Here is a 20,825-nt window from a genome sequence, read left to right on the forward strand (position 1 = left end):
CGCTGGCGTGCATTACGGTATCGCCGGTCTATTGTTCGCCCCGAGCGAATGACGGAAGCGAAGGAGATGCACGAGAAGTGCTCGAGGAACGCGGGTGAGAGAGGATGTTCGGTAAACGCGAGAGGAGGACGCGGAGGAGGCTAGCGGCGATGAAAACGCGCGAGGATAAGTCTCGAAGCGAACGAAGAGGCCGTTGAATAGGGCCCCTCGGGACCGTGAACGCCGCGATCGAGAAGGGACGGACGAAGGAGCGAACGTGGAAGCGAGAGCTGAATGAAGCAAGTGCGCACGCGGCCGTGTTTCCGGTTTCACCTTGTCTTCTCGTCCGTCCGTTCTTGCCCGTCTCTTTTTCCGCGGTGACCGTCTCCCTCTCTCCTCTCGCGTTAAAACGCGGATGTCCCTCGTATGCGCGGTCTGGTAAATTATTATTTCGCTGGGGCCGCGCCGGTGCCGCTTAAAGCCGCGGTTGAGACCAATATCGGATAATACGAAACATTGCGATGTGAGATAAAAGGAAAAAAAAAAAAAATCTTACAATAGACGATTCTCCACGCGTGTTAGGTATTACCCGAGACGACGCATGTTTGATAAATTAGAAATAATTAAAAGTGTTAAAAATGAATAACGAAATCTGATTAATTATTTAAGTCGCCGACGCTCTCTCGTTGCGTTTTTATATTTATAAAGATAACGAGCGGGAATAGCGACATTTCTATTTTATTTCCTTCGCGTACGTGCCGTGGAAAATGATTAATAGTCCGGAATAAAACACCACGCGATTAATATTTGGTTATAAATGAGCTTATTTTCACGCACATACGCGCGCCTTAATATACGCGAATAAATGCATGAGGATAGTAGCGCGCCGAGGTCCGGCCTACGAATCGATACGCCTTTGCCGAGAAAACGTCACGAAAAAGTCCATCAATCATTGCGTACACGGGCATTATGTGGGCAAGTGTACACGGTGTACGTGCACCGACACACGTGCACGCTCTCGCTCGTTCCGACGGCTGCTCGATACAAAGACGCAGGAACGTGGCAATTTATTTATGCTCGATACAACGGAAATCAATGAAGTTAATCGTGCCGCTTGACCGAACGTAGCTTTCAGCGATTTTCACAGGATTTTCGCGAGTCAAATTATGGCGAAACTAATTTCTCTTTTCGATAAGCGCAAACGCGAGAACGAACGGTCGGTGCGCGCGGACGCGAAAGTCGGGCCGCGGGAATAAATATATTAACAACGTTTTCGCCAGAAAGAGAACCTACTTCGGGACGCATTAGGGAAACGCTGTCGCCATAATTGCACACATTTTCCAGAGTGCCCGTTATAGTTAACGTAGCGAAATGAAGCTTTGAATTAGTTATAGGGAATGCAATTTGCGTTAGTGTCAGGATACGTGACGCAAACTCGGCATTACAAAATTTCTAGACGATGAAAAGGAGGAGCCCGGAGACCCTCGGAAGTGCCGGAGGGTGCCCCCTTCGCAAGCTCGTAAAGCTCGCACGCACGCCGTACGCTCAGTGTAAACGAACGAACGAAAAAGAGTTTCGAGCTCGTCGCGTTTCCAAGAACATTCCGTTCGATCGATGCAGCTTGCCATTACTGCTAGTGGATAGGCCGCGCTGTTACGCTCATTTCCTCTCTTGCATACGTGTATCATCTACGTATTCACGTCGCCGATATGACAATCATGCTTGTTTTATTATTCGAATGATCGATGGGGAAAAAGATTTTCATCCCTCCTGACTGCGGCACGAAACACGACAATAATCGTTATTTGATGTTTCATAAAGATAGCTTTTGATACGTTGTTATATTAAAACAGTATTATTAGTAACAGTCACGCTGATCGCAAAACGCCACGTCTGTGCAAACGATTATATCAAAATATGAAACGCGGTATTCTTCAAAAAAATATTATATATTATTATATATTACCACGTTATATTTTATTAATTTTAATCAAGTATTATATTATTTTGGATAATTAAATCCTAACGGGGTAAAAAAGAAAAAAAGAAAAGATTTCAAGTAATTGGAGCATGCCAATTAGTTCATGCAAATCACACGGGTATTTTCTGGGAATCGTGGTAGCGAAAAATTACGACGATTCATACCGACCGACTGCGAAGAGGTCGTTTCGTTATAATATCACGTTAGACACCCGACGACGCAGTTATTTGTCCGTTCGTGCAAATATCAGGGTGGAGAGAGAGTAACGGTACGTTGCCTTCCTCGGTCAACGTTAATTTGTAATCCGGGACAAGTTGACGGTAAAAGGGTGGCGGTAGCGCCGATCGTTGCCTGGGAAGAATACCCGCCACATTATTATCACATAGTTCTTCCGCCGCCACGAAAATTAGCACAAACGCCGAGACAATCGATCCGTTTAATGCAGATGTCTACGTACGCGCGCGGTTGAAATACTCGCGGGAAATAATCCGACTCTAGCTCTATTTCTTCCGTGTAACCCGTGCAGAGCGAGCGCGGATATTCTCCGCCGCCGACGGCTCGCGCGATATTTTTTACTCCGCCGAGAGAGTTGAAACCGACTCCGTTTCTTAATTGGTCTCTTAATTAGAATTAATTCTTATTTATTTGACGATGTCCAGTTTGTTTTTAACGTTCATTATTGTGAGATATGTTGATTGTCATTAATATATTGCCGCGACGGAGCCGTACGCACGAAATTTCATAAGAATCTATTCGACGCTGTCTTTTTACCCTCGACAGTGGAAACCACCGCCCAAACCAGCTTGTAGAAGCCAACTCCTGTTCCTACGTGTACGAGTAAACTATTGATCCGTGAGTAGTCACGCGATTCTGTCGTAGAACGCCACTCAAGCCTTTCCTATGCCTTTTTCCTCTCCCTAGTCTCCTTTCTCGTTTCTTTCTTCTCCCCGTATCCTTGAACGTTCATCAGAAATCTTAACGTTTTGATCGTTCTTGAAAATGTACACGATAGCGAACAGTTTTTCTCCGCTGAGTCATTCGTTCTTCTTTTTTTTATTTCTTTTTTTCTTTTCTCTTTTTTTTTTTTTTTCTTTAATTTGGTATCATTAAATATTTTAACGCGCGCCCGTTACCTTACGTTCGTCCGCTTATAAATCTCGTTGATAACAGGGAGACCGAATGCCGTAATAAAAGTGCGGATCGATAATTCAAATAACAGCAAATCCGAAACGTGCGGCTTAAAAATATTATTATGCAAATGCAAAGATGTTAGCCGTTCGCCCATCGATTAAGACTCCGAAACAGGAAGCACGGAGGTGTGGACAGGGCGCAATATTAAAGCCGGGAATAGCCTTACCTTTTTATTTCATTCACGCATCGCCCTTTTTTTTTTTTCCTCCCCCTCCCCCTGTTCCCTCCCTCGCCCTATTGTCACGAAGCCTTACCCGGCGAACGCCGGCGTGTTACTATCGCCGGCGACTAGCAACGGCCACCTTCGCCGATTCCGCCGACTTCGCCAACGCCATCATCACCTCCTCGTCCTACCTCCACCCTTAACTCACCCCATTTCCCTCGCTTTATCACCTGCCATCGCCGGCCAGCTCGCGCAGTATATACCTACCTATCTACGGCGGCGCGCCTCGGTTAGGTCTTATCGGTAATGGTCCTATTTTTGGAATCTCCGCCCATTCTTTGCGTGACCCACCCCTCCGCGGCAACTTCCCCCCTCGTAGCTCGTGGTTTACAGCCCCTCGAGCGAGGGGTTCCTGTCGGATTTCCCTGAGTGGCGGCGCGCGAGGAGACGCCGCGGGATGTCCCTTTTCGTGAATTAAAGAGAGACCCCTGAGAGCGAGGCTTGACGCACATCCGACGCGGGGTCGTCGGAACGAGTCCACGTGGCGGGGGCTTACATTAAGATTCCGATTCCTCCGGGCTGTTTCGTACCGAATCAATGTACGGGCATCGAGCGCCGATCGACGCGAAATTACGACGCTCACCTAGCGATTGTTTTGCTCTTTCAGGAAGGCGTTGGAAAAATACGACCCGGCAATGCTTGATCTTTCCGATTTCCGTTCGTGGTGGAAAGAAATTCGAATTAGCGTTACTTCGAATCTTCGAAGCGGAGGGGTCGGTTGGCGTGACTTGGTTCACGGATCGATAAACAGACCGGAGGTTCCCGACTAACCAGTCTCGGGTCACGAGAATATTATTAAGCGCGCCGCGCCGGTGCTTTTCCGACGGGCCGGGCAAATCCGACTCTTATTGGTAATTTCGCTTCGCGTCCCGAGAAAATCGCTGGCGCGTGGTGTTTTAAGATGCTCGCGAGTGCATCTGTTACCTTCGAATTATCTTCGAGGCCCCGATGGTACTCCGGGCCACCGGGATGGCCATCGTTATATCTATTATCGTAAATTCTTTCAGCCGTAGTCGAAGCTGATACTGTAGAAGGAAATAAACAAAATCTCTTTTTTTTTTTTCTTTTTTATCAGCGCGGAGATAAAGTGCATTTTTACGCATTAAAAAAAAAAAATATTTTATCTTACTAACGTTGCGGGATAACGGTACAATGTTTACTGCGTTACTTGCAATTACTGCGGTTCTTCGGGGTAATATCGATCACTATCGAGGAACGTTTTTGATCGCGCGCGTATGTCGAGGAAGTGAAAACAAGGGGACGTTCGATTCTGAAGAAAGTAGGGACCGCACAAAGGTGAAAATATGCAAGCGGCGTGACGCTCAGGCGCCATATGTCGCGCGGTCATTCATGTCCACGTATGCTCTACGTAACTTTTCCTATACGTATGCACTATACGTGGACGTACGCGTCAAGCGTTTGAACTGATGGTTACGTACATAAACTGTCTATTGCGATATCGATTATAAGCGCGGGGTATCATAGACAGGTAGGGGCTCGCGAAGTATTAAAAGTAATAATGCTCGGCTCGGGGGCCTGCTATACCGTCCGGCGAATCGAAAAAATTGCCGCCGTTCAATGAGTAGGGTATCCCATTAACCCAACAAAGCCGACCGGAAAGACACTGGACTGTACTCTTATATCTGTCACCGTACCGTCGCAATTTCTATTTATACACTCGCCAACTTTTCCTATGAGTTTCGAAACTATAACGGCCTCGCGGAGAGAAAAAGATTACGGCAATTCCTCACTGATCTAAGGCGCCTTATAGCCCGGGCTCCCGAGCTGTCGAAAGTTAACAAAATAACGCGGAACGTTACCGTCTGATACCGGACAGCCTTTTTAATTGTCATGCGTCGCCGCGTTGGTAAACCACGGACGGAGGAAGCAGCGCAGGGAAAAGTGCGAAAGAGGGTTGGACGAGAGGGTTGCAACTAACTGCTGTGTAATAGCGAGCTTTACTTTGCTCTCCCCAAACAAAACTCGAGCTCGAGCCATGTTGTTCCAAACGGAATTGGAATAATTCGTGGGATCGAATGATTTCATTTGTTGACCGACGGGGATGTATTTCTTCGCGGACAGAAAAGAAAAAGCGCAATGATAAAGAAAATGATAAAGAAATTTACGTCGCGCGAAACGTTCGTTTATCTTAGAAATTATTATTGCAAACGGCAATAATAATGGGAGAAAAGTCTCTCGCTCGTCGGGCTAAATATTTAAGAGGACTCGCCGTTTATAAAGTTTCTATAATTTAGTATAAAATTATTCAAACCGTAATTAAAGTTAAATTGAAGTTTAAATTGAAACCTCTATTCGGATAAGTAGCATATACATAAGTAGCGTATACATTAACACTGAAAGATCGTGATAGTTCCTTGCAGTTAGTTTTTTTCTTCTTTTTCTTTTTTTTCTTAAAATTGCAGTGACTAGATCTAATGTTAAGGTAAGTTTTTCAATGAAACGTCTCTTTATCCTGACTATCAGAGCAGCACTAGTAAATTGCAGCTACATGCTTAATAGTACTCCAAAACTACTAACTTTCTTTGTAATTATCATAAATTATTCCAATATATTACGTCTTCGCCTATGTTATGCCTAGAAATTTTATAGAATGCGGATATTCTTCAATTTATCGATGTAGAAGTATCTCTACCGACGATCGAGACGCACTCTTTCTTTTTTATTCGCGCAAAACGGAATTATTGTGATTACGCGATTTCTGTTAAATTAGACATAAAAAATTATAGGATTGATTTTATTTATTTATAACGCGATCGAGTCGCGAAAAATAAAAACAGGCATGGAATTTGCGTGGAAAATTGATTTTAGAAAGTTGAAAAATTGTTATACGGCAGTGATACAAATTTTATTATTTAATCTTTATATGTTTATATTAAAGTAATTAAAAAACTGATAATAAATTTACACGTATATGTGTGCGTGCGATTGCGATTTCGGTAGAAGGAAGCATAAATCCAGCGATCGTGCAAGCGATGAAAGAAAATTCCATCCGCAATGCGGTCGGCAACGGGCACCTGCGAAATTATGCCTATGGATTGACGGTTTTTTTTGAAGTAGCTTACTTGAAAAGTCACGCGATACGACGCGGTCCCCGGCGCTTTGAAAGACTCTTGCGGTTTAATTCAATGGTTAGCATGATGACCGCCACTTTCAAAATTATTTCATACATTTATTCATTATTCGCGTTACGTCAAAACATTAAAGAACGTTCTTTAATATATTTCCACGCGTGTTTTGAGCAGCGAGCGTATTTTGTCATACGCGGAAGGATTCATATTAAATTAGCCGTCGCGTTTCCTAAACCTTATATTAATTTTTTATCGAGACGAACTATCATTGTACGTATGCGTCATCGACACACATGAGAAAAAAAAGCTAGAATTAAATTGTGGTAGCAGTTATTTTTACTTCTTCAACTGAGTATATTAATTAAAAAAATTACTTTTTCTATTTTCTTTTTCTTTTTTTTTTTTAGGCCTAAAAATAAATGATAAATCGTTTCTCTGACACGCGCGTGAATTTTGCATATGTATATAAGTATGAGCGAGAGTCGTCGATATTATTTCTATTGTCTACCAACGCGTTACCACGATTTCATTCGATCGGAACCGGCTCGGCAAGCAAAGTACGCCGAGTCTGGCACGGCGAAGACGAGGACGTCGTCGGCGAAGCTTGGTTTCGGTAGTTGGTAGCCGCAGTGCTGGCGCAGCGCCCTGACCTCAAAACAGCGACGTGGATCGATAGAAAACTTCCTTCCTACGCTTTGCGCCATGTTCGCCGTGCAGACTTAGCGGACTTCGTGGCAGGCCGAAGGAAGTGCAAGAAGATGAATATTGCGCGGTGAAACTCGAAACGCGCTTGTTTAACCGACAAAGATCACCGCGACGGAGAAAGTGGAAAGACTATCTATGAAAGTCTATTTTGCGTAACATTATTAATTCCTGAATCATTGTTGGCGTATACAACTTTACCAATGATCATAAATCCCTCTCTATAATTATCATCATAAATCATGTAAAGAAAAAAAAAAAAAAAAAAACTGTATGTATAGCGAAATAGATCTAAAGCAATAAAAAACATAAAATGCAACGTTTAAATAATTTATTTTTTACCTACTCGTCTATCAAGTTATACGCGGCAATAAATTATTACGCTACGTCATTCGATCAATTAAATTAATTTGATAGAATTAATTATTCCCAGTCCGGTGCTGCGTGGTGTAATTATCGTACGTACCACTATTATTTTCTCTGTTTTTAAAATTACCAATTTAATCTTTATTGCATTATCGGCTCTATATAAAGTATTAAAAAAGAAAACCAAAAAAAAAAGAAAAATAAAAAAAGAAAGAAAAAAAAAAACGCTGAGACAACATTCGGTCGGATTGTCAGGCCGCGGTTGACATTGTGGTAATCAACCTTTGATGCGAATCGATGCTCATTCGGACAAGGTCGGGCTATCCTCAAGGATCATCGACCTCCCGCGTTCTCTTCCTCCCTCGTTCCCGGCCACTCTCCCCCGCGGCCTTTCGATCCTTTCGCTGCCGAAGAAACTCGAGGCGCAGCCACGTGTGCCGCGGCAAGCGAGGCGTGATCCTCCGCTTTTCTGCAACGACCACGGCGAGGTGTCCGCTATTTAAACGCATGCACGTCGTTTCTACTTGTTTTCTACGTGTTTCTTTTCGCGTACACCGAGAGAGCCCGTGTCCCGGAAGGAACACCGCCGAGAAGACGAGCGGTGACGGCGGTACACCTAGCCGAGTCGTTTTATTACGGCGCGCACGCCCGACAATGAGACGACACCCTTGTTTACGAGGAGCCGGAGCTGCACCGTATTTATGGCGCTCTCACTCTCTTGTTTCTCCTTTATATCCCGTACAGATTATAATTGTTCTTTAGCCGATACGTTAGTTAAAGATACAACATTAAAATATAACGTTAAATAATCAGCGAAAACCGAGATAAAATAAGTCACTGCGCTCAAGAGTGCCTGGCCACGTTGCTTCAATTTAAAATTAAATTAAAAAAAAAAAAAAAAGAAATAAACAATTTACCGAGTCTGTGAACTTTTCGCAAGAAACAGGACAGAGATGCTCGAGCGTGCATTGTCGAGCGGTGTAAATGCAGTATAAATATCGTTATCGGTAATCTCGCTCGCGTAACTCGCCGTTTGTCGTCCGCCTCTGAATATTATTCCATTCGCGGGAACGTTTTCGCAAAGGTTCCCCCGCGAAACGCGGCACCGGTAATCGATATTTTTGCGTGTCAGGCCGAGGCGGTGACAATGGCGAAATACATTTCGTTTTATTAAGGCGCCGTGAGCTACAGAACTTCCTCCTGGTTTACGAGGTGCCGATACCGCGCGCAAACGCGTATAAAGCGGGTTTACTTTACCCACGTGTGTACTCGTACGATCCTCGCGCGATCGAAGAGACGCGCGGACACCGAGGTGGAATAAGGGAGATACGTAAAAGGACGAAAGGCACACGCGCACACATACGCGTCGCACTTATCGCCCGCTTATTGCGAGAGATTTTACGACACGGCGACGCTCGCCGATTCTTTTTCGTCTTTCCCAAACTCTTCCGGCCGCGAAGTTAAAGGCTGGAGCATCTCAATATCCGCGAGCCAAAGTTTTACGAATTTTAATTAAAGCTCACGAGTTTGATCTTTCTCGCGCGCGAGTCAAGATTGTTTAGCAAGCGGGGGGTATCTCTTTGGATTTGCGTAATCAATCCTATAATATTTTAATATCTAAATAACTAAACGCGAAATAAATAGATTTTTGATATAATTGGAAGAGCAAAATAAGCTCGTCGCGAGTGTTCTTTGCCTTTAGCCTGAACAAGGATCGTATTACGTAGCCACCCCTAGTCGGTGGCATTTTGACGAATTGTCAATAGCTACCCTTTTGCATTCTACGATCGGGGCCACTCGTGGTTGCTATGGAGGTCCGTTGGCATTTGGGAAATATCGCGACATATAGAACATCACCCAAATAAGATTTTATTCGAGAAAATTATTACGAAGTATTAAAAAAAAAAAATATGTCTGAATATTAAAAAAAAAAATTAATAAATAAAATAAAATAAAAATATATAAGTCGATGCTACGTTATTAATTTTTAAAATAGCACGGCATGGAGTAAGACGTGATTAAATCTGCCAATTGTTCGAAGTGCTTGAAATGCTTTATTGACTTAAAAAAAAAAAAGATTTTAAATGCGATACTGGCGATACGGGCAATTACTCTTTTTGCACGCCGGATTGTAGAATAACGCGTTTTCGTGGCACTGCGGCTCGACGAGATCAGAATGAAGAGTAGGTCGGACCAGGTTAATATCGAGACGTCTAGGTCAAGGAGTGGTCACTGGTCTCAATCGCTCGTTTATCTCGACAGTTGCGACCTACTTGGGATACCGGTAACGTTAATATCGCCATTTTTCAGGGATAACGTCGCGACCGTGATAGAAGTTTTCTCGACTCCGCTCTTCTCGTTTCCGGCGAAATCGAAAGGAGATGTCGCGCACCGATAATGTGATTAGCGCTCGATGAGAAACGACCGACCGGCCGACCGATCAATCTACTTAATTCCGTCTCCCGTACGAGATCGAGGGAGCTGCGTGACCGCTATTAGTGCCGAGTGACCCTATGGTCTTTACATATCTGATGGTCAGAACGCGATAGTTTTTCGTTTCCTGTTCGCGGGTAAATGCAGAAAATAAATGCAAGCCATGCATTTGCACGATCTTCTTTAACAAAATCAACCGACTCGCGTGTTAACGGACACGTGGGCGTTCTCGGAAGCCCGGCCACGGACGGGCACGCTAATGCAAGTCTCGCGATTCCATGAAAATATTCCCGTTTCTGTTCCCACTAACCTTCCTTGCATTTTCCCGAGGTACACATCTAGCCTGCGATAAGACTCTACGTCGCGATAAGTCTGCACTCTCGATACGCCGTTACAAAGTAAAAGTTCGCGGCTTTGTTAAAAAAAAAAAAAAAAAAAAAAAAAAATAAATTAGAACAAAATAAACAGAATTTAATTATTAACTAAATCGAAGCTGTCGAATTAAATTTATAAGTTAAATTTCTAAGTTCAGAAGTTAAAGACAATTTATTTTATCGTCTTTTTTTTTTTTTAATCGTCAATTTCTTTTTCTTTAAATAAAGGGATGAAAGGGAATGCTAATGTCGACTCAATGTTATACGATGCGGCGAGGAGGTAAAAGATAAGTGAGTGTAGAAGAGGGATGGTCATCGCAACGATATGGCTTGTCAAGATCGCCGGCTACGATTAGAACCGCGGCCACGATGTGCCGGCACATTTAACGTGCACCACATTGTTATTACTGCTTATTATTTGCCCATCGGCCAGAGGAGGCGCGCGCTCGCACATGACAATGACAGGGCTGGCGTTCGATGATGTTGTTTACACTGGGGAACGCCGCGTGACACCACCGCCGACGGTGAACTTTAATTATTCCCTCTCTTTCCCATCGATTGGAGAATCCGGTGACGCTAACGATCGTTTCGCGTTCCTCGTAAATACAGTTCGTACCAGCGAATGTAAAATAAAATATTAATTCAAGCTTCCGCCGTTTCATTTTATATTATTAATTAATAGCCCTTGACGGTGTTCCGGTATTTATTTTACTCCTTATTTTCTGAAGTCGCACGAGGTCTCGCAGGCGGCCTGCAAAGTTCGGACTTCTCGGCGGGAGCGGAAGTCAAGTGGCGTTCGCGATGACTCGGGGAAACGCCTCGCCGGCGCGGAAATCGAAGAAGCGCTCCTTCCCGTGACGCGGTTGATTTTACAATACGATTCCGTGGCCGTCGGTGGCGCGCGGTCGCGTTAGAACGCTCGCTCGTAGATTAAGCAACGCTAATGATCTGTATCGCGGTCCCGTTAGAGCCGACTCTGCCTGCTCTCCAACGTACATCGCCGTCTCCGCGCTTCCGCTTCTGGCTGCGCACGGGAGGATCCTCTCGCTACTTCGAGGGCCGAGTTATAAATCCTACGCGCGCAGGCCTGGGCCTGCGTTGATAATCAACGACTTTATTCCCCGCCGCGTTCCTGCCGGGAGGTTTCACTCTTCGATTAACCCGCCCGTCATGGGAACTGGAGTAACCGGTACCAATCCGCAGGTGGAAATTACAAAACCGAAACTCGAGCGAGGCGAAAGGAGCTTGGAGCGGAGCCCGAGAGGGCGACGCTTTCCGCGCCGCCCCCGGGGTTTAATTCACGAATCGAGCTTATCGAAGCGAGCGGATTCACGGTCAGCTGAGAAAGATGTGTAAAAGGAAGGATTGCGCGACGTGGAAAGCGTTAACAGAGTTGCGGCGGGGCATCATCGCGGCGCGAAGTAATACGGCGCGATGCCGAGATAAAGGCGCGAACTTAAGATACGACCCCGGCAGTCGCTAACGATTAATTATGCGCCTAATTGCGCGACGCATTAAAACGCTCGCAGAAAGGGGATAATGACGCAATTACAAATTACGCGGGGAAAGCAATTTACGTTCGGCCGCTCGACGACGCTCGTTACGGCGTAACAACCTCGATGCGGTAATGCGATAGACGCGATAAACCCGCCGTCCGCACCCACGGAGGACGACGCTGTCCTAGAGCATCATCGGAGCCGTCGCCGTCCGCGCGCGCGTTTCTGCGATTAATTGCAAATAATTAGCGGATACTTCCGCGGCGAGTGAGATAACGGTACAAGGACGTGCGCGCCGCGAGTCGGCCATTGTTCGCGCGCGTTACCCAGACGTATTGTTGCGGCGCATCCTGCCCGTTCGCGTTGCATCCCGACCCCCGTTCTCGTTCCACCTTCGATCATCGATCACCTCGCTGAATCAAGACGCCTCTCGCGGCGTCCGCGAAGTCACGCGATTCTGCATGACGCTCTTCGGGGCCGCCCGCTGAAATCACGCGCTTACGCGCCGCGAACGGTTAAAGCTGCGCCGGGTGATTCACGCCGCGGGAAAATCTCGGCCCACGGTATCTCGCGTATATACATATAACGCGGGTCGATTTTTCTCGCGATGCACGGCAACTTCTCCGGGCACTCGGCTCCCATTGTCTTCTCGGTGTCGGATCGCCAGACAATGCGCCACGATTCGCACGCTTTTGACGACGGCGGCTGCGGCGGCGGCGTCGCGGTATTCCCGGCGCCGCGGTAATGACCCCGCGTCGTAATTGTTTTAAATGCCAGCGGGGTAATAGCGCTTACGCGAAAGTGTCATGTGCGAAATGAGAGGAAGAGCGCGCGACCTTTGCGCGGTGAATTTTCACGTTCGCCGGAGGAGAGAATTGGGCAATGCAAATTAGCTTAATCTCACGTGAATCTCGTAACGTAATTAAATAACACGATTGAATAAAATATAATTAAATAACGCAGCCGGGAACAAATTTTCTGACAAATATTTCTTTTTCTTTTTACGTTTACGAGCAGGTGGATTTCGACGTTAGCGACATACCAGAATTACCGGCGACTATATATCTTAATGGCTTTAAATTATTTTAATTATCTTTCCGTAAAAACTGGGCTTACTTGGGCGCTCGTCATGTTCGCCTAGACATTTAAACGCGTTTGTAACTGCTACGAGTTCTCCCGTCGAATGATTCATGTTCCACTGCAGAGTGCTTCGTATATCAAAACCGGTCTTATTTCTGTTATAGTTGGTTTACTTTATCATAGTTTCTCTGAGAAAACTTCTGATTTAGTTTCGCCATATATATCATTTCGTGATGTATATCATTTTTATGACGCTTAACCGTTTCATAAAGGCAGAAGAAACTAGAAACGGACGTAATACATCACGGAGAAAGAAGAGCATATTTGTTGGGCTCAGTCATTGTGACGTTGTTGTTTATTTTTAAATTAATAATTTACACCGCGATATTACTCTGACGGTGAAAGAAAAGCGAAATTGATGTAAGATTTTACGTATTTTTTTTTTTTTTTACGTACGAGCTAATTTAGATTTTTTTACTTTCAGGCATTCTAAAGAAATGGGACTGGTAGAGCGAGAGGCCGAAATGCAAGAATTGAACGCACCTAGGCCTGGAAGGTCGAGGGACCTCTTCGGGGTGCAGCTGGAGGTAAGATTCATGTGGGAAATTTCTTCGTTTAACCGAAACAGCGCGGAGGGTCGCACGATGCGTTTCGCGAGGCTAAGAAATTTCTACGACGCTGTGTTTGCTAATGCCGAGGTCTTGAAAGTCAGAACAATCGCGAGGGAGGAGCGAGCGTGACTTTAAGCGCGCGATCTCTGGTATTGCCTAGCCGGCATAACGCGTTCGATTTAAAATTAGCCGCCCATTCACCTGCCGGCGTGCCGGCCTGATTTTAATGATCACTTTTGCCCGCGATCGTGGTATAGGCCGGTGAGAGGCCCGACCCAGAAAACCAATATCGGTTCTGATACAACGGTCAGCCACCTGAAACCGAAACGGCCAAGGAAAGTTCGTTCGTTGCACTCTCCTCCTTGTCGCGGCGGCGATTGCTCTGGCTTTAACACCTTTCTCCGCGCGTATATCTCGGACGGATCGTACAAAGAATTAGCGAAGTCAGATGTCGATCAACATTATCTGGCCTCGAGAACTCGCGCCTGGACAAGAAATGCTTTCTAATCGCATTTTATTATACTTCGCCTTCTCTTGCTTACTTTCTCATTTAAAAATTAATTCGATAAATTAATGAATGTATACACGCATAACTAAGTTTGCAATGAGAATATTAAATTAGCGAGAAAATGACAAGTAGGTTAAAAAGATTTTTTTTCTTTCTTTCTTTTTTTTTTTTTTTTAAGAGGAAAGTTGTTACGAGTTTTGTGTTCGAGAAAACGGATGCGAGAACTCCGAAACGGCGCAGATTTATGGGAGATAGAAATGAAAAGGTGAAACTATAATTATGTAGCAATTAACCAAGTTGCACGGTCATAAACGAGTGACGTAATGATGCAGGATGAAGGCAGTCGTACGATAACATTGCGCGAATTATCGAATAAACGCGCATGGACGCGGCCGTTGTTTTGACACAACGTGATAGCCGTGACAACCGAAGATATGACTTGCAAAATAATTTCTCGACATTCCATCGTCATTACCGCGATTTAATAAACATCAGCTTAATTGATTGATGCGCCTGTAACGAATTAATGCATACGCGGCGTACGTTGACGATGCAGGAGGCGAAACCGAAGGCAGAGCTGAATTTTCGGAGTGCGCGGAACGCCGCTGAATTCTTTTTCATAGTTATACGTCCCGTTTGATCGATACTCGCACGACGTACCAGCAAGATGTGCGAAATCACGCGGAATATTACGCACATGTCAACATCGCTGAAAAAGCGAAACGACATCGAGAAAGAAAGAGGCGAGCGCGTTTCATAAGTTTAGCTCACGTGCGTATTATCGTGGAACCTAGTTGTTACGGTACCGTGAATTCAGGATTGTTTTCGCGTTAAGCATGAAGAATCACATTGCAAAGGTCAGAGCTCTTCAACGTACGAGCGAATTGTTTTTCGCATATTTTTCTGCTTGAGCTTGATGATTAATTTTCATTATCAAATTGACGAGTTATTTAATTAATGGCGATAAATAGATAAAAAGTTTTAAATACGGAAATATATAAACGCTGTATTTTTTTTTTTACCCCTTTGTCTCTTATATTTATTAATTATTATATTTTTTTTAAAGAAACGTGTTATTTATAATAAGATATGAAACTTTGCAGTGTCTCGAGATAAAAGTCCCGCGTGTCACTGGTCTAATCACGACGCGAAATCGCTCACGACAGAGTTGTTATTTAAAATTAAACCACGGAGGATACTACTTGAATTAATAATCTGGTATTATGTGCCGCGGTTCGGCAATTAAAAAAATGAATCGAGCTCCTGGTGGAAAGCCGTGAGGAAGTTATTTCTTGCTACGTGGCTCGCATTTGCTCGAGTTAAAAAAAAAAGAAAATTCCTAAAATAAAAATTAACTGATTCGCAGTTTAACGCACGATTAAAAGGCTTCCGCGAAACATTTATTACGTAGATATGTAATGCGTGCATAAACATTTTACATAATCTGCTACCGGCATTTCATAGATTCCGTCGAAATCGCTCGTGCGCATGGGCTCCGCGGTGAATTATCGATAACAATTTAATTACGCATAATTGAGTTGCGGCTGACGCGAAGCGTTCGCTTAAAAGCGATCATTTTGTTCTCCCGATCTCGATCGACGTGGGCCCGCGAGTAGCGAGCGAGAATGCGCGATTACGATAGACAGGATAATAGCTCGGTGTACTCATAATCAGCGTGCTATCGCGGCGATCTTTAATAAGCGGAGTCGGTGCTCCAAGTAGTTGCGTAAAATTTTATTTCAACAGGCAGCCCGAGTCTATGCGCCGTCGTATATCCGTTTCGTGATGCAACCCGGCGCATCCGTCGGCACCGACTCGAAATGTAATGGAAATGTTTTAATAAAATTTGCATTCGCGATAAGAGAGCAGCTGTAGAAGGAAAATGATAACGCTGAAGACGGATTTATTGTCGGAGACACGTTACCGAACGAAAAGGTTCACTATTCTCTCGTATTTTTTTTGTTTTGTTCAGATATTATTTAATACATAATTAGTCGCAACGAGTTTCGAAAGCAAGAATAACACGGTGCCAGTTTCCTTAAAGTTTCTCTGCCGTGGCCGATTGAAGTCAACCGAAACTTCGGCAATAAAAGTTTACGCTGACCGAATCTGATTTGACATCCGTGCTACCGCGCGGCCGGGCAATTCAAGTTGACTTATCGCTCGAACTTCGCTCGAACTAAGATAGTCAGGTCTGCAATAACGAAGCTTTCGCAACGAGCGCCCGCACGCGTTCCGGTTCCGGTGGCGTACGGAAACTTCCGGCGATCGCGTGAACGTAATCGACACGCCGCGCCACCGCGATTCTCTGATAGCGAAACCGGAGGGGCTTCTCGGAGGATCAACTCTCGGGAAACGTTCGCGAGAAGAGCCGGGGCAAAATCTCATTACTCTCCGCGTGGTCTCTCGAGGAGTCGCTCTTCCCAGAATCTGGTCGAAACACCCACGAACGACCCGAGCGATTGAAGATTTTGAAGTCAAGCAAACGCGTCGGCCACGCTGGTGAAATAGACTTTCTGCCGGCACCAAAGCACGTACATGCAAAACGCAATTTCTACTGCAAAGAGGTTTCTTCCGAATTCCTTCTTCGAACCCGTTACCTGCATTGACTTACACGCACGAATCGTAACGCAATCCTCGCAACCGATTCAATTTCATATTTTCACAATGCAACGAGATTTGTATGTGCATGTGCGCCGTATCTTTTATATTGCCTCCGCGTAGTCTTAAAATTACTATTTCAGAAGCTACTGTGTCAAAAAATTCGCGCAAGGGAATTGTATTTTTTCGATGAAAGTCTTCTTTTATTTTTCTTTGTAATTTTATATAGTGAACTCGGCGATACATAAAAATATGAACGCATGCATATTATTACTGCTGTAATAATGTAACGAATGTAGCAATTTATTATTTCATAAATCACAATTTATTTGTTTTAAATACAATATACCGCTCGGATCGAGTTTATTTATATTGTCTGCGGTACGATATAATTTAAATTCCGACTCGGAGCATAAACGTATAATATGTTGCACGGTGCGGCTATAAAATATTGAATACTTGTAATTCTTTTGCGACTGCTGGTATCTATACATAGATCTCCTATATACCCAGAGATTCTATATGCAGAGAGTGCAGACGTACAGAATTCTTTTCAATAAAGCCTCCCATATTAAAATAAAAATAAAAAAAAAATAAAAAAAAATTACCCGTACATGTACAATTAAAATTGAAATAAAAATTAATTAGCCCATATTAAATATCTAATTTGGAAAATTTTAGTCGAAGAAAAGTTAATCCGTGAGAAATCGTGATGCCCGAAAAGAGAAACGGCTGAGGAAAGTAGAGAATTTCGAAGGAATTTCCGACTGCACGAGCTAACAGCAGCGCGCCGACACAAGAAACGACACGACACGCATTCGCGAGCGCGTCCACGCGGGTTTTCATCTCTCCCGTGGAATTAGCATAATCTGGCAATAATAACTCATATAATCGTAGGAAGTCCAGCGCTTTCAGCCAATTACAGAGCGCATTCGTATGCGCGATCCTCCGCCGAGCGCGACGAAACTTAGGGGCGAGTCGCCGCGGTCGGCTCCGTATCTCGCCGCGTTTATCTATTCAGGTATCTTCTCCCTGATTGTGTGCACGTGCACTAACACGCGTGCACACGTAGCCCGCGCCGAGATGCACGCGCGAGCGAGCCGCGCGCATGAAATCGAACCGCCGCGAATGCGGCGCGATTTATCGCGCTCGTGTGGACGCAGCGGGGAAACTGAAATCGTTACGAGATTATAAATAAAAACATGAGAATTTTTTTTTTTTATTCTGCGCCGTCCTCATTCGAGGCATTTATAAAGAACACGTTTCTTTAACCCATTAATTTTGTTTATGCGCGGGATTGATGCTAACGTTTTTAGTAGAAAGTGTAATAAGAAAACTACGCAGCGCGAGCCTTATAACTTAATGTAACAGTTATTACGCTTTTTTATTTATAAAAGCCCATAAACTTTTACTTCTGTTCTATTTTTGATTTTTTTCTCCCCCCCCCTCCAGCTCTCATCTTTCGCCGTTTGCATTTGTGAATGTAAAAATTTTATGCGCAAGCAATTTTTTTTTATTCCGGGGCAATAGTTAAATTAAATTAAATTTAGCAATGAGTTTTGTCTTTATTTGAATATCATATGCGAATATTCTATTTCTTATTTTTTAGATTTGATAGACGTATTTTATTAATTTTTTTTTTTTAATATATATTAAAAGACAAATTGATTTTTAAAAAAATATCCCTGTCGATAGTTAAAACGTTAAATTCGCAGTATACCAACGTACGATTGTTTGAGGAAAGAACTGTATTGCCATCGGTTGATATCTCTCACTTATATCGTCTCTCTTATCACACTGTTCTTGGCTGATACTATGCTCGCTGATGGTAAAAGTAATATTTTCTTTCTTCACGCCTACGATTTGTTATCAGAAACTATAACGGTAACTAAAAACCGCATGATAAACTTGGTTTCAAGAAATTTTATGTACCTTACGGGGGAATCAATTGTCGCGCAACATATCCTCGTTTCAAATTAAAACTTCGGCGATAATAAAAAAAAAGAGTACTTTCTTTTAACACCCTTGCAAAGCTGACGTAATTATTCTTTCGCTATTTTTGTATTCCGGCGTGGTGTAAGAAATAATTTTTGTTCCGTTTCAGGTCACTTCGTTACTCTTGGAAGGCGAGCGCCGCAAACTGGCAGTCTTGCAAAGAGAATTGCAAGCAGCTCTCGAAGAAGGTGGGAGCGTAAAAGTGAAGGAGAAACAGCGACAAGAATTACTACACGCTATCTCGTAAGTTTTCTCTAAAAATATCTACCAGTGATACAGATGTAGATATTGCTGGCGCAATTTTGAAAGGAGACTCGTTGAGTAAAAGCATATATAAAATTGTGAAACTTCCCGTTCAATTACGGTGTACTTCGTCGTTTAGTTTACATCTAAATATTTACGTGTAAGTTAATTTTTAGAATAATCCTTTTTAATTTACGCACGTACGATTATAAATTATTCCATTGCGAATTTCTTTTAAGTAAACGAGTGAAGGAGAAAGAGAGAGAGAAAGAGAAAGGAACTTTTTGCATTTTTTTACATGTATTACCATAAGTAATTATTTGCGTAATAAAAGCATTCGCGAATAATATATTTATTAGAGGCGACTAAAAGGCGGGGAAAGCGCGAGTCTTACGTTAGAGCAGACTCCCATGGGAATGCGAGAGCTTAACTTCTAAAAGATTTAGTAAGGGTGGTCCCGTGACGGGGTAATAATTTTATCGCGGCACTTTTTACTTCCATCAGAGAAAATGTTTCATCGCGTTACCTTCAGCATACTCTGCATAATGCTCAAGCGAACATAACGAGCGAAATTACGTCCTAACGAAGCTTAACTCATTAATATCAAGGTTTAAACTAACTTTTCAGTTTACAGTACGCAGCATCGTGAAGTTTCGTAACGCGCGCATTATCTTATCGCCGCGTGAAGTTCAATTATGTGATTTGCCATAAATACTTGGCGCTGATTTCGCAACGGATCGACGCGGCAAACGGAAATACGGCACAGTTCTCAAGCGCGTCTGTTTTATTTCGTTTCGTGAGCATTTTTTGAAATTATTTTCACGCCCTTTGCGTTGTACACGGTGAGGAAAACGAGCCTTGAGGAAGAGAACGGGTCAACGAGAAGGGGAAAGGGGAAAATTTTTTTTTTTTTTCTCTTCACGTACGCGGACGGGTGAAATTGTTTGCATAACTTCACCCTCGCGTTTGCAGTGTCTCGCGTCGTGTTTGCACACCACGACCCTCTCGCAGTCGGCTCTTTGATTATGCGGTATTGATAAATGCATGAGATAATGAATACGGGCAGCAAGTTTTCTAAACCCTATCTCTGATATATGAACGCAACGCGCATTTGAGGAAGCAAACTCTCGAAGGAAAAAGAAAATGTTTTAATGCTTATTTGTATTATTGCAGTTTGTGTTAGACGGATTAAAAAAAAAAATATATATATATATGCAGATTTAGATTTAATTTGAAAAATGCAACATTCCCCGAAGTCGATAACATCTTTTTTCGAAATATATTCATTATTTCGTGACTGGAACGACGATCTTGGCTGACGCAAGGAATGGAAACTGTTCGCGTAGGAGAAAGATTTTTGATCGCGGGACCTAGGTACTTTGCGGCGGAAATCGAATGGATAACCTTTACTTAAATCGATTCCGGTGGCGCGGAAAATCTTTTGAGGAGCAAGCTCTAGAGAAAAAGCGAATCTCGATAACGCTTATGTAAATTTATCCGATAAAATATTACCACGGATAATATTACTACAGTATAATATGTTAGTATATTGTGAGAGATATTAAACGAGAAATTATGCCCGCGCAGTAAATTTTGTTCGCCACGCGATAAAGTTTGTCGGAGACGGAATGAAACGCTCACGTCACAGTCGGCACATAACTCAACTATTTACTTTGTCCACAATCCCTAAACAATCTTGTTTCTTCGCAGTACCGCGAATGTTGATCTTGCAGTATAATGAGATGAACGTTACGTCTGCCTGAACAAACCTCGTTTACTCTGTTCAAAGACATTCAGCGATATTAATATTTTTCCACGCTCTTTGAAGATTGAAATTCGCGTATTACGTGTGCTTTGCAATTTTTACTTATTCGCCGCAGTTATAAAAAAAAAAGGCCCGAACACGATTTTGATATTCCACGCCGCCACCGAATTTCTATTTATTATTATTCA

At 43.6% G+C, this 20,825-nt stretch overlaps 1 protein-coding gene across 1 annotated transcript in view; it reads left to right on the forward strand.

Annotated features, from left to right (window-relative positions):
- The window catches only part of LOC139110506 (uncharacterized), a 79,001-nt gene that overhangs the window by 14,794 nt on the left and 43,382 nt on the right, over positions 1 to 20,825 (forward strand). The window contains exons 2-3 of the mRNA XM_070670348.1: positions 13,399 to 13,501; positions 18,739 to 18,872. Coding sequence (XP_070526449.1) covers positions 13,412 to 13,501; positions 18,739 to 18,872 — 224 coding nt within the window. The 5' untranslated portion in view covers positions 13,399 to 13,411. The remainder of the gene's footprint in view (positions 1 to 13,398; positions 13,502 to 18,738; positions 18,873 to 20,825) is intronic.

The sequence above is a fragment of the Cardiocondyla obscurior genome, linkage group LG20 (genome assembly GCF_019399895.1).
Source record: "Cardiocondyla obscurior isolate alpha-2009 linkage group LG20, Cobs3.1, whole genome shotgun sequence".
NCBI classification, from domain to species: Eukaryota; Metazoa; Arthropoda; class Insecta; order Hymenoptera; family Formicidae; genus Cardiocondyla; species Cardiocondyla obscurior.